Source organism: Camelus bactrianus, chromosome 7, assembly GCF_048773025.1.
Source record: "Camelus bactrianus isolate YW-2024 breed Bactrian camel chromosome 7, ASM4877302v1, whole genome shotgun sequence".
Lineage (NCBI taxonomy): Eukaryota > Metazoa > Chordata > Mammalia > Artiodactyla > Camelidae > Camelus > Camelus bactrianus.
Window position 1 is genome coordinate 76,502,231 of NC_133545.1, and position 13,803 is coordinate 76,516,033.

Sequence of the window (13,803 nt, forward strand, 5' to 3'; positions counted from 1 at the left end):
GGCATTTTTCTGTTGACAAACATTCTCCTGAAAATTAAACCAAAAAGGAACAGAAAGAAGCAGCTCTTAGGGCTCTACTGTCTACTGTTTCATTTTTTTAACGGCTGCCCCCTGGCTTCTCTGTTAAGCCAGGTACCACTGTTTAGGTGAGAAGTGCCTGCATCAGTCAAAATTGATGGAGAAATGTATAAAAAAGAAAAGAGAGTTTTCAAACTGAGTTCCCTGGAGTCCTTGGGGAATCCAAGATGGTCCCTTGGATGGGCTGGGGGACAGTGGGCTCTGGGCACATGTGCGATGACAGCAGGGCTGAGCTGGCTTCCGGTGGAGGCAGGTCTGCTCTTATATTGGGTACCATGTAATGTTTTGAGGCAATAAAAAAATTCCTCAGCCACCAAGAAGTTTGAAAACAACTGTATATAGAATTGAAGCCCCTCCTAGAAGCTTGGAACAGAACTGTCTCCTCAACTCTAAAGCAAGGGTAATATCCTTCACCAACATTTAGCATTACAGTGAGAAGTCATTACAAAATGATCTTGCAACGTGAGGAGTGGCAAGGAAAGTGGCCTGTAAATGGATGATGACGATGCAACAATGACTGTGATGATGGAAATGTGTGGGTGGTGATTCCGTCCGACTCCATCCTCCCGGATGCCTGAGGCTGAGGTCTGCGATTCTGAGAGAGGGGCTCTATTTGTCACATGGGTCAGGCTCACGTCAAAGTGGAAGGTGGAAGAGATCCTGGTGGATCGGTAACAATGACCATCAAATATCTGCTTTTGCTTTAAAAATAAGTTCCTTCCCCTTCTTTCATAACTACGTCCTCTTAATGCCCACTGGCTGGCTGGACAATCACTCTTTGAGACTCACTGTAGGCACTAAAAATCATCAGATGGGGGAGGGCATAGCTCAAGTGGTAGAGTGAGTATTTAGCATGCACGAGGTCCTGGGTTCAATCCCCAGTACCTCCTCCAAAAATAAGTAAATAAACCTAATCACCCCCCCCCAAATCATCAGATGATACCACTACCTGCACTTCTCATACTATATTATTAATGTTCCCTTTCTATGATCTTCTGGATTTTGAGTCTCATCTTCTAAACTCTAAATTCTTGAAAGGCAGGATCTGGTTTCATTCACCTTCCTGGGCCCCTTGGTTAAAGAGCAAGCACTCAATTAATATTTTTGAAGGAGGGTTCCCTGTCCTATTACCTAGAAATTGGTCTGTGGCTCAATACGGCACTCCACTACCCATTAAAACACACATGTATGGATTCTAAATCCCTCTTAATCCAAATGGGGTTTGTTCTCTCTTCTTTCCTTTCTGTCCAGGACAACCAAACAACCCCCCGTAGAGGTGGCTTAGCTTCCTTGGTGTGGAGGGAAACGTAAGGACAAATAGCCTCTGTTACGCTAATTTCCCCTTCACCCTGACCATCTCTGAGAGTTGGGGAAAAATGCACAAAATATGACAAGTAGGTTCCTAAGCTGTGCTGCCCACCCATGCCCCCAGGCTTCCCCTACTCTCTGCTCCAGGAATCTCCAACTAATCTAAAACCCCAGGCAACCAGAAAGTTACCCGGTGGGTGGGTGTCATTCTTTCAGGCATTCACTTCCAGCTTACTATTGCTCTGTGAACAACCCACGCCATCTGATATGGGTCTGCTCTGCAGGGTGATGATGATGGCAGTGATGACGACAGTGAGGATGACAATCGTGGCAGCAGTAAAATCCACCAAGCGCTACACGTCAGGCACTGGGCTGAGCCCCTCCCGCCCACTCTCTGGTTTGAACTTCACAACCGCCTCACGAGGGAGGACTATTGCCACTGCCATTTCACAATGTGCTCAGACCACACACAACCCGGCCAGGCAGAGTCACCTGACTGCGGGCTCCAGGCTTCCTCACCAAGGTGGGACTTACCTGGGAAGCACAGAGTTAAGGGGCCTGGATTTCGCAGGGGACGCGACTTTAGGTTCTGGGCCTGAGGTCCCTGAAGATCCCGGCAGACAGTCCTGCGCCGGCCCGGGCGCGTTTGGAAGTACTTCCCTCGCCGAAGTCAGGAGATGTTCTTTATCCTTAACTTCTTTTTCCCGGGACTTGGCTTTGTGTTCCGCCAGAAGGAGGTCAAACTGCTTTTTCCGGCCTGGGACTGCCCTCCGATGGCTTAGGGAATGTGTCTAAGGAGAAAAGAGACGGGAAGCACAGCCTCTTTGATCAGCACATAAACCTGCTTCCCCGGGCCCTCCATCTCAGAAACGGCAATTCATAGGAATTTGGAGGTGCTTGAAAAGTCAACTTCAAGGCAACGGCTCCTGTTCTGGCTGGGAAGAGGTAGAGACCACACAAATGCAACCATGCCCTACACTCCTGGCATTAAGAAGCCAAAGCTTCCTCCAAAAAAAAAAAAAAAAAAAAAAAAAGCACAAGATGACGAGTTTCAGCACAGAACCCACGAGAACCTCTCTGATGAAAGGCAATGGTGAGGGCGTGCTGGAGTTAATCCAGGTGCAGGTGGGGGGCTCGCTTTGGCCCAGACACACGGACCCACCAAGCAGAGAGGGCCACAGCCTCCATCCCAAGAGGCATTAGCCGTTCAGTAAGAAATATGGGGCTGGGGGCCACCTGACGGCGGCCGCCTTGGGTCAGCTGTCCCCTGGCCACCCCGGCGTGGCCGGATCAGGGGCGCGGCGGCTCGTCCTCCCCTCCGGGGCTGCTTTTCAGGGCGCTGCCGCCGCTGCCGCCGCTCCTGCATACATTAAAACGTAGCAGGGTTTAGAACCGCCTGTGAGTGCCTATAAATACAATTTACTGTCTGGCCTCACAAGTAACAGGGGAAGCCTATTTTTTTTTCCTTCTTAAAAAGCCAGCCAGCTTGAGGCAGGCACTCTGCTACCATGGAAGAGAAGAAAGCATTTCCCTTACAAAGAACAGCTGGGGGTCATGTCGAGGCTCCACACCCTGCCGTGTGCAGAGAGTGGCATGCAAACATTTCGACAAAGGCCCCAGCGAGAGCAGGAAGTATTTTTTATGGAAAGAGAAATACCTTGCAGGTGAGGGATCTTGTGCAAGGTTTCTTTGTCTCGGGATCCAATACTCCACAGTGTTTATTTGGGTCAAATTCTCTCTCTGGTTTAAGAAACAAACAAAAAATATAAGAAAAAAGGAGACTAAATAGGATTTGGCATTAAGACTACATTTTTTAAAAAATGCACATTTGCACCAACAAGTGAGACATTGTCAGGCAATCTGGTTTTTGTTTTTTGTTTTTTTTCCCAACCAGCTGCTAAAATGTTTCAGAACTGCTGGGGGAAGATGGCGCTTCCCTCTGAATCCCAGAGTTCCCAAGTCCAGCTTCGGCAGGGATGCACAACGCACAAGGGGATAGGTGGGGGTGGGCACCGGATGGAAAGGAGCCACGTTGCTCTCACACTTTATTTCACTCCCAACAGTTCCCCAGGTATCTGGCACTTTGGGCATAGTTGGCTGCAGACCAAGGAGAGCCACCTGAGGCCCAAGGGCCACTTTTTCCCAGGGGCAGCTCCAAGAATACAACACCCTCCCTCCCCTGCCCTGCCTCCCTGCTAGTTTTAGCCGTTTAAATGTCAGAGATTATTTCTTGACATGTCAGTGTGACCTGCCTCTCTCCTACTTTGCAAAGTCCTCAGCTTTCCATGCAGCCTCGCTGGCTGGAAAAAATCATTTCCCTGATTCAGAGATATTTGGGCAGCATCACAGGCAGGGGCACGGGAGAAGGCTGGATGTGGGCGGGCCTGCTAGTCTCGGAGCTTGCTCTGCCCCCTGCACGGGGTCTGCTGCACCAGGTGGGAATGAGTACTCTGGGCAAGCTGTCCCTGCGGGATGAAGGCTCACTAAGGGAGGGAGGCTCTCCCGGATCCGGCCATCCCGCTGGATTGCAGACAGCGCCTGTCGAGGTTACTTCTAAGAAACCTGCTCTTTTTATGCCCCTTCTGGATTACAGAAATGCTCTCCTCCCCTGGAAGATGAGAGGACATGAGGCAACTTCTTAAGGACCCTTCAGGCTTTAAAGTTCCACTTGTTGATGGCCTGTGCCGTTTCTGGAAGGCACCTAGCAAACACAAGTCCTGCAGGGCAGGAGTAAGACAGCTCTTCTGGGCATTCAGGGAGACGGGCAGCAGTGCTGGTGGGCGGCTGGGTGGGGAGTGTATATAAACTTGGTGGAATGTCTCCTTAAGGGCCTCAGATGGCTGCAAGCTAAAAAGAGGTTGCCATGCCTGAAAAAGTTTCTGAACTTGGTAAACTCTGACCATAATAAATGAATGCATTCTATTTTTAAAAGAAGGTCTGGGAGCTGTGGGGTGTTTGCAACAGTGGTGATGATGATGTTTGCCATAAAACCATTTTCATATCCAAGACAAATTTCCTGATTGGCTGCATCCTACCCCTTCTTTCGCTTTTGTCTTCTGCTTCTTCTTCTTTTTTTTCCCTTCACTTTTAAGAACAGAAAACTGCTATGCCTAGAGAAGCCCACTCCCCTGTGAGCCCTCTCCGCCCACCGAGGAGGGCCTGGGCATAGCCCCCAGGCCACCTGGTGTGAGTCCTTTTCCTTGGGCCTGTCGGAGTCAGACCCCAGCCCAGATCCACACCAGCACCCCTGCTGGCCTGGAATTGGGCAGGTTGTTTGGCTGGGGGCAGGAGGTGGCTGCCAAATGTGAAAGTGACAGAGAAATAAGCAAAAGACCCAATGAGACAAAACTACCAACAAACAGCAAAAATAAATAAATTAATTAATAATAATAAATTAATTTAAGAAATCCCCAAACAACTTCAGATTAAGGTGCAGGCTGGACACTGTGGTTATGCTTCTGCCAGGACAAGAAAGCACAGCCTCTGGACACGGGGCCCAGCCAGGCCTCCTGGATCGTCCAGGGATGCTGCCTCCTCTGTGGAGTGAAAGTGAACCCTCTCTGCAGGAAGAGAGCCAGGAGCTGGGAGCGCTGTCTGCAGTGAGGCCCCACACCCTCCAACAGAGCACCAGGCTCTGCCTTTCTTTCCGGATGGAGGGTAAATAGGACATGGAGAGGTTTTCAGGGTAAAATAACTGTCATTTGAGTGCTTTGGGTCTGAGGTACTTTTAAGAAATAAGTGTTTTTAAAGTTACAGATGTATGATAGAAAAACTGAAATACAGAGAAATGCAAAGTAGAAAATAAAAATGACCCACAATTCTTGGGCACTTAGGAATTACGCTCACACCAGAGGACATAGCTTCTCTCTCATAGGGTGGCTTTCTCTGCACAGCTGACCCTTGAACACGGGTTTTGAGCTGTGCAGGTCCGCTTACACGCAGGGCTTTTTCAACAGTAAATACTGTAGTACTACAAGATTGGAGGTTGGTAGAATCTGCGGACATGGAGGAACCACAGATATGGAGCACTGACTATAAATGACATGGGGATTTTCGACTGTGTAGAAGGTGGGTGCCTCTAATCTCTGAGTTGTTCAAGGGTCAACTGTATTTCCTTTTTTTTTGGTTAACATTTGAGAAATGCCTATGGTGTATGAAGAAGTTATAACTTTTCTTGGTCTTTTGGAGAAAGCAGAACTGCCAGGTTTCCCTCTACATCAATCCAAAGCAAGTATCAGCCACGTGGGGGCCCCCAAGGGCAACCGTTGCCTCCAGGACTGGCTGTGTGCACCCTTCCAGGCACCCCAAGTGCCTACTCACATAACTAAGTAGATCAGAGAGAGACCCCTCTGTACCCCTCCTCTGTGCCAGTCCCAGTGTTCCCAGGAAACGGGAATTCCAACCTGCTTGTGTGGGAAAGGCAGTTGTGGCCCCAGACCACAGAATCAACCTGGAAACCAACTAGACCAAAGGATAGAGAAGGGCAGACGGCACCAGTGGGACTGTCCCAAGCCTGCTCTGAGCTACTGTACGCTCTCGCTGTGGGTTGTCCGACTTCATGGCTGTGAGGCTTTATGGAATCCGAGGGTGCTTCAGCCTGTAGGCATGATGACAAGAGTCTCAGAGTCCACAGGCTGCTGCTGGGGGCGCAGAGCCTCCTGCTTTGAGGTCACTAGGGTGACTCCCATCAAGTGCTGAGCTGAACGAGGGACCTCATCTGGCCCGGGAATAAGAGAACCAGCTCTCCTTTGCATTTTTAGGTGAAGGGGTCCTGTCTGCAGGTAAACAGTGTGTTCCCCTTGAAATGAAACAGACCTGCTTAATCATAAGGACGCATCACTCGCTCTTTACGGACGTCACTCAATTGCAGTCTGAGCATCAACCAGACTCTAGTGACACAGACACGTACCTGAAAGTCTCCTGTAAGGCTTGTTGTTGTTTTTGGTGCCATTCTGGTGTTTCTTGTCTATTGTGGAGGACAAAATCCCTTTGCCATTTAAGATCTTCTCTGGGGAAGGTGGCACTGACTTGGACATCGAGACCGGCTTAATTAAAGACGGGGCGGAGACGGCAGAGGATGGGGTGGAGCAGGAGGTGACCGCAGTAGTGGTTGTAGAGTTCATTTTGACATTGGCACCATCTGCCTTCACTAGGTTAGGAATTTTCTCTAAGCTGACTACGGGAACTGGAACGCTGAAAAATAAATGAACAAACACACACAATTGCCTTCTTTGATACATCTGGTCTGCTGAGAAGATAGCCCCGCTTATCATTATCAGGACACCTCCTTATCTCTTATTTATACTCCTCCTACAAGCGAGCAGCATGATTCCAGTTTTGATGGGAGATTCGTGCCTTGGAAAGGACCAACAGGGGGTGTGAGGCTGGCACAGCGCCAGGGATGGCATCAGAGCTGACTGATGACCGCCTGTACCAGCCGTCCCCATAGATCCTGCAGCTCCCCCCTTCTCAGCCCCTTTTGTTGGCAGTCTGGGAGACAGCACCTTGGGCAGAACAAGGCGCCTGCTGTGAGGCTCAGGAAGCGATGCTGTTTGTCCCCGAAGACGCCCCGAAGTGCCACTGAGCCTCTTGCTGGATCACGCCTCCTCCCCTGCTGCTCTGCTGGTCTCCCACCCGGGCGATCGGGCCTGACATCTGCTTAGCTGGAGTGCTGACAGGCTCACACCACACGGAGGCCTGGCTGCAGGCCAGCGGGCCACGCTACACACTGTCGGAGGACTTCTGGATCACTCGTATCCTGGGGATGGGCTCAAATTGAGTGAGACACCATGTAACGTTATCTAACATTCCATTTCAGGCAGCTAGTTATGTAAATAGGCAATGCTCAAGGCTGGCAGGTGAGAGGATGAATTTTAAGAAGACAGAGCACAAAGGTGTATGTCTGCTCTTCAGAATCTGTCACCTTAGCCCCACGTCCCTGCCACTTCTCCTGGAATAGTTATTGCATTTGATTTCTGTGCATTTCAAGCTGGAGGACCGTGTGTCTGGAGGGGCTGTAGAGGACTCTGTCTCTGGGTCTTAAAAGATGAGATGAAATGAATAAGCCTTGCTTTGGTTCCCAAACTAGATTCCCTTTCCTCCTTGCAGGAGGGCAGAATGCTAACACTTCAGCCCCCAATTGTCTGAGCTGCGAGCGGAGCCGACTTGGCTATCTGAATGCCAAATGGGCTAGAATATGGCTCAGACATGCCTGCAGACAATGTAGGGCATGAAAGGCAGGCTGGTTTTGCAGGGGAGGAGTCTCATCTGTCCACACGGCTGGCTGGCTTGTCCTTCTCTAAGATCCATTCAGAAATCATTTCTTTGGTCAGTCTGTTTGTGACACTATGTCAGCAACCCCCCAGCCCCTGCCTCTTTTCTGACTTTGAAACAGGATCCCAGATGTTATTTATAGGTCTTCACCAGTGGAAGGGCACCGAGAGGTGGAGCACACTCTGCCGGACTTCAGACTGCCCCCTGGGACCCTGTGCTTTCTTGGCCCGAGGAAGCATGGGGTGGGACTTCAAGTCCCATGTGAGGGGAAACGGGAACAGTGGATTTTAGTGATACACCCAGTCATGACGGTCCTGCCTTTGATCAGTGTCTCAGTCACGGAGATACGGCTGAACTGCTGCTACATTCTATTTAATGGCAATTCTCAAAGCACTCACATATCGCTGAAGAACAGCACAAGGAGCCCTTGAAAAGTCAGCACACGAAGAAGCTGTAAAGATATTACCTGGTGAAATTAGAGCTGCATTCCTGATTTCTTCCAAATGGTAAAAAATGCAAAGCCATGGGATATGGAATTCTTCCAGGCTCATTCCTTCACTCAATTTTAAAAGACACAAATTACAGAAATCAGGGTCACAGACAGATACCTGTACATCATGTTCACAGCAGCATTATTCACAATGGCCAAAAAGGTGGAAGCAACCCAAATGTCCACTGATGGATAAATGGATAAACAAAATGCAGTGTATACATACAATGGAATTCAGCCTTAAAAGGGAAGGGAATTCTGACACATGGATGGATGAACATGGAGGACACTATGCTAAGTGAACTATGCTCGTCAGAAAAAGATGAATACTGTATGATTCCACTTGTGTGAAGCACCTAGAGTAGTCAAGTTCACAGAGACAGAAAGTAGAATGACAGTTGCCAGGGACCGGGGACCTGCTGTTTAGTGGGTACAGAACTGCAGTTTTGCAAGATGAAAAGAGTTCTGGAGATCAGGTGCACAACAATGTGAACATACTTAACACTCCTAAATTATACATTAAACAAAATGATCCATTTTGTTATATGTATTTTATCATAATTAAAAAAATTTACATGTACAAACTAAAAAACCACCACAAATTACAAAACTCATGTAACTAGAATTATACTTCAATATCCTGACTTTAAAAAAACATATTCTAGGAGCCCACTTAAAAAGCTCTTGTTGGTTTATTTGCCACCCTTATTCTGACCTGCTGACTTTCATTTTAGAAAAAAAATTAAACTTTAAGTGTTGATGTGACTATGAGGACTAGCAGCAGGCAGGAAGATTCTCTAGCACCTGAGTGGCCTTCTCTGATAGACTTCTTTGTGAAGCCAAGTAAGTTCTGGAAAGGAAGTTAGGATCTTCACAGTCCAGCTCCTGTCGCATGAGGCAGTACGAGTCACACGCTGAGTACTCATGAGCTGAGAAGACAAAGATGTGATGTCGGGATAGAATAATCCAGAGCAATCATACCAAGTGAAATAAATTAAAAACCAAGCCAAGTGGTCCTCAAATGCTCACAGTGCAGCCTGCATTTCTCCTCTAAAGTCACCGTCCGGCTCCAGCACGTCCCTTGAGGCAGCCAGGCCAGCACAGGTGCACGAGGTCCAGCCACTGGAACAGTGCCAGGTGACGTATCTCGCTGGTGATGCTTCTTCCCAAGTGTGTGTTAGTAACAGCTTGAGCCAGACCAGCGAATGTCTGTGATCTCCTAATTTGAGATTTCCTCTGCTACATGAATGTGGCCCACTCACACCCTCTACTGCCAGTACTTCCAGAACTCTGGCTGGACTTCACTCCCAGCGCCCAGAGACAGGATATGGAATTGAAGCCCATCAGAAACAGGAAGGGAAGGCTGATGTGCAGTCCTCTGGGACTGAGGTGTCTTGGACTGGAATCAAGAAGGTTTGAAAGGATTCCAGAGACCAGGTGAGCCAGTAAGGAGTGGAGCCACTGAGTAAACACACCCGAAGCCAGGTAAGTGGGCCACACCTTGGCAGTGGGAGGAGAAGGGAGACTGAGTTGTTTGGGGTGCGAATTCTAAGATTACACGCTAGCTCGTGGCGAAGGGCTCTCCATACGGAACGGAGGATTGCTCCTGATCCTTTTCCCTTTGGTGTCCCTTCTCTCCCCCAAAGGTTTTGGGCTTCCCTTCTAAGGTAACCTGCCTCTGGCCTGAGCCAAGACCTCTGCTGGGAGTTAAGACAGAGAAGCAGGCAGCTCAGTCAGAGTAGGAAGGGTCAAACACATCTTCGGAGGAAATGAGACAGACAGAGAGAAGTGAAGGTCCTTCCTATTTGACCCCACCACCCTCATTAGCCATCGGGCCATTTGAGAATTCAGTCCCCTTCCTTCACTACTATTGGCAACAGCCCCCGGAACCCAAACTGATGAACAAAGGAGGAAATGATAGCAAGGTGGTGTCATATGATTTGGAAAACCAATCCCAGAGGTTCAATCTCTTGCCAGCAAAGAACTCTTGCTGACATAAGACACTGTTAAGAGCCCCGGCCCCTGCTTGCCTCACAGACAGACCCTTGAGTGCGTGAGGGCGCCATCATCTCAGGACTGTCTTCTACTTTTTCCCTTTGTCCCCTTTCTTACCTCCGTCCCTCCTCTGCCATCACCTTTCCCACCAGGAAGTACAGTGTTCCAGCTCTGAGCAGCGGACTCTGAATAACAGATTTACTTTATTTCCCATTTGGAAAGAAGCCGAAAGATTCTGACCCCCTGCTCTCACAGTTGGGGCATCTCCCCTGTTTTCTGTGTCTAATCACTGAAACCCCAACACCTCCAAGTGCTGTTAGGTGCTGGGAGAGGTGTAGAGATGGCACGACTCAGATGACTAACCAAGCAGTGTATCAGTCTGTTTGGGCGATAAACAAGCCCAGCGGTTCCCCCTGAGATCAGCCTAAGCCCCTCAAGTTCCTTCCCTTTTAATCTTAAGGGATGCACTTACACACTTCCCGAGGTCTCACAATTAGTTGCATTTATCAACCCGCTATTGTCCTTTCTTTGAGGAGCAATGTTTGAAAGGGAAAGACGAGTCCCCACTCTTTCTCCCGCTGCTTTCATAATGCCTGTTTTGTTCGCTTGGGATAAACTCTCTCAGGGAGCCCCGGGCTGCAGCATGTCCCCTGCTGCGCCTAATATTCCGGGAGTCGTTATCTCCTTGTTATCTCTGTGCCTCTGTCTCGGTCCCAGGAAGGGATCCCACAGCCGGAACAGTCCTCCCTCACCCTCCTTGCTGTGTCTGCCTTGCTTCTTTAGTGCTGCTTTGGCTGCCCTGGTCTTCCTCCTGGGTGTTCCTCCCATCTGAATTTATCTTTCAGGACCAAGGAGGGTCCTTTGGCTTTAAGAAAAATGGGTCTCCTAGCAGCAAGGAGATTCCCTCCCTGCCCAGTGATGTCTGCAAAAGAGCAGAGGTGGAGAATCTTATGGGGCCATTTCGAGGGCCACCAACGTGTCGCAGGACCAGCTGCTCTCCTGCCAGCTTTGCTTTCCTGGCGATCGTGATTTATGCTTTCATCAACAGATAAGCCTTAAAAGAATGGTTCAGAACATCTCTAGGCCTGAAGAAATCATCGCCAGCCCTGTTCCACTTACCAGAGCAGGGGAAAGATGGATTTGACAGGCAGGAGCCTGAAGACATATGGTATTTGTGCTCTGGGTTACATGACTGGTGAGGGTTCTCAGCTGTCTGATTTCTTCCCACCAATTCCTTCGACAAAGGCCCATGTGCCTGTGCTCCAGGCCTGGCAGAATTTTGAGAATCTCCGATTCACTGGCCGTTCCTTGAAAGGGTCATCTCACCCAGCCTCTTGCCTTCTAAGCAGGGATAGCATGTAAGCCACCCCGAGTAAAAAGGAATTTACTCTATCTTTAAGTGCCTTCAGAGATGGAATTCTATTTGGCCCTCTTGGATGCATTTTGGGGGCTGCTATCAGGATACTATTATCTCAAATTTAGATTCTTTAAATTGAAGAAGTACTTGGGATATCTTTAAAAGCTGAGATCTGGCAATTAATCACTAACAATCAGCCTAAATAAGAGAGCTACATCTCCAGAATATATAAGCAGCTCATACAACTTAATAAGAAAAAAACAAACAACCCAATCCAAAAATGGGCAGAAGACCTAAACAAGCAATTCTCCAAGGAAGACATACAAATGATCAATAGGCACATGAAAAAATGCTCAATATCACTAATTATCAGAGAAATGCAAATCAAAACTACAATGAGGTATCACCTCACACCAGTCAGAATGGCCATCATTCAAAAATCCACAAATGACAAATGCTGGAGAGGCTGTGGAGAAAAGGGACCCCTCCTTCACTGCTGGTGGGAATGCAGTTTGGTGCAGCCACTGTGGAAAACAGTATGGAGATTCCTCAAAAGGCTAGGAATAGACTTACCATATGACCCAGGAATCCCACTCCTGGGCATATACCCGGAAGGAACCCTACTTCAAAATGACACCTGCACCCCACCCAGTGTTCATAGCAGCACTATTTACAATAGCCAAGACATGGAAACAGCCTAAATGTCCATCAACAGATGACTGGATAAAGAAGATGTATATTTATACAATGGAATACTATTCAGCCATTAAAACCGACAACATAATGTCATTTGCAGCAACATGGATGTTCCTGGAGAATGTCATTCTAAGTGAAGTAAGCCAGAAAGAGAAAGAAAAATACCACATGAGATCGCTCATATATGGAATCTAAAAAAGAAAAGAAAAGAAAAGAAAAAAACATAAATACAAAACAGAAACAGACTCATAGACATAGAATACAAACTTGTGGTTGCCAAGGGGGCGGGGGGTGGGAAGGGACAGACTAGGATTTCAAAATGTAGAATAGATAAACAAGATTATACTGTATAGCACAGGGAAATATGTACAAGATCTTGTGGTAGCTCACAGCAAAAAAAAAAAAAAGTGACAATGAATATATGTATGTTCATGTATAACTGAAAAATTGTGCTCTACACTGGAATTTGACACAACATTGTAAAATGACTATTACTCAATAAAAAAATGTTAAAAAAAAAAAAAGAGAGCTACAAAGTTCAACCATGGTACAGCAGATACAGGAGGTGCTATAGAAATCCTGATGAATGAATAGATGGTTATTTTTTTCAACCTGGAAAAAGACTAGGGAAACTTTCAGAAAGCCAATTTGTAAACACCTTAAGCAAATGGAAAACAGGATAATCAACCACAGAGCATGGTAAATAAGGAAATACGCCAGATTCATCTAATATTATTCTGTGGCTGTGTCAGGCCTGGTGGGCAGAGAGGTTGCACTGTGCATAATCTCTCCTGGCCTTTGCGCAGCTTTGGATTCCCTCCCACATCACACGCCCTCAGTAAGCTGGCAAAACACAGTTAGACCACACAGCTATTGGGTGTGAGTGGCCCTGGCAGCAGAGGCAAAAAAAGATTGGTTAGCAGGGTCTTGTGCCAGCCCAGAGTGGTACCTAGTGGAGCTCGCAGGGGCCCATTGCTGGCTGAGAAGAAGGTTAAAGAGCCTTCATCAGTGACTTAGCTGATAGGTCAAGACCGCATCCATCAACAGGGGGAAGAGGCAATTGGGAAGAGTGATGTGGGACTGTCCCTTAGGAGCAGGGGAGAGAACAAGCTGGCTTTGATGAACTGGAAACGTGGCCAGAAGCAAGTAAAATAAAATCAGGGAGGACAAGTAGGACTGAATCGGGGTCTGCCTTGTCGCTGTTCTAGTAAAGTCATAGAAGGTGGCGTGTGTTGCAAGATAGTTTAGGATAATGGTTAGAAACACAGGCTGTGAAATCGGACAAACCTAGCTCTGACCCCTGCCTTTTCCATTACTAGTGCATCACGGTGGGAAAGCCATCTGACTCCTACAGGAGTTGGAAGAAGGGTGGCCAACCTGGCGAGTGGGTGAGCACAGGCTTCAGTCCCTTCTCACCTCCTTGACGGGACGGCCTTGTAGGGCAAAACCCAGGCAGGCGCATGAGGCTGCCCAGCCTGGCTCATCTCAGAACTTTCCTACTCTGGCCTCAGTTTCCTTATCAGTAAAATGGAGGTCATGATAGAGATCTAAAGTGATTAACTGAGATAATACATATAAAGTGCTTAGGCACACAGTTGGCCCTTCA

At 48.1% G+C, this 13,803-nt stretch overlaps 1 protein-coding gene across 17 annotated transcripts in view; it reads right to left on the bottom strand.

Moving 5' to 3' along the window:
• ATXN7L1 (ataxin 7 like 1) overlaps positions 1 to 13,803 on the bottom strand; it is a 218,557-nt gene that overhangs the window by 23,922 nt on the left and 180,832 nt on the right. For 14 of the 17 annotated variants that reach the window (XR_012508265.1, XR_012508264.1, XR_012508263.1 and 11 more), the window contains 4 exons: positions 8,126 to 8,212; positions 6,296 to 6,579; positions 3,044 to 3,126; positions 1,921 to 2,177 (listed from right to left, as the gene is read on the bottom strand). Coding sequence is in view for 14 of the 17 variants with exons in the window: in XM_074367642.1 (XP_074223743.1) it covers positions 1,921 to 2,177; positions 3,044 to 3,126; positions 6,296 to 6,579; positions 8,126 to 8,212 (711 nt within the window). In the remaining 3 variants the exon portion in view is untranslated. The remainder of the gene's footprint in view (positions 1 to 1,920; positions 2,178 to 3,043; positions 3,127 to 6,295; positions 6,580 to 8,125; positions 8,213 to 13,803) is intronic. The other 3 variants (XM_010946692.3, XM_010946699.3, XM_010946691.3) reach the window with 1 other exon arrangement.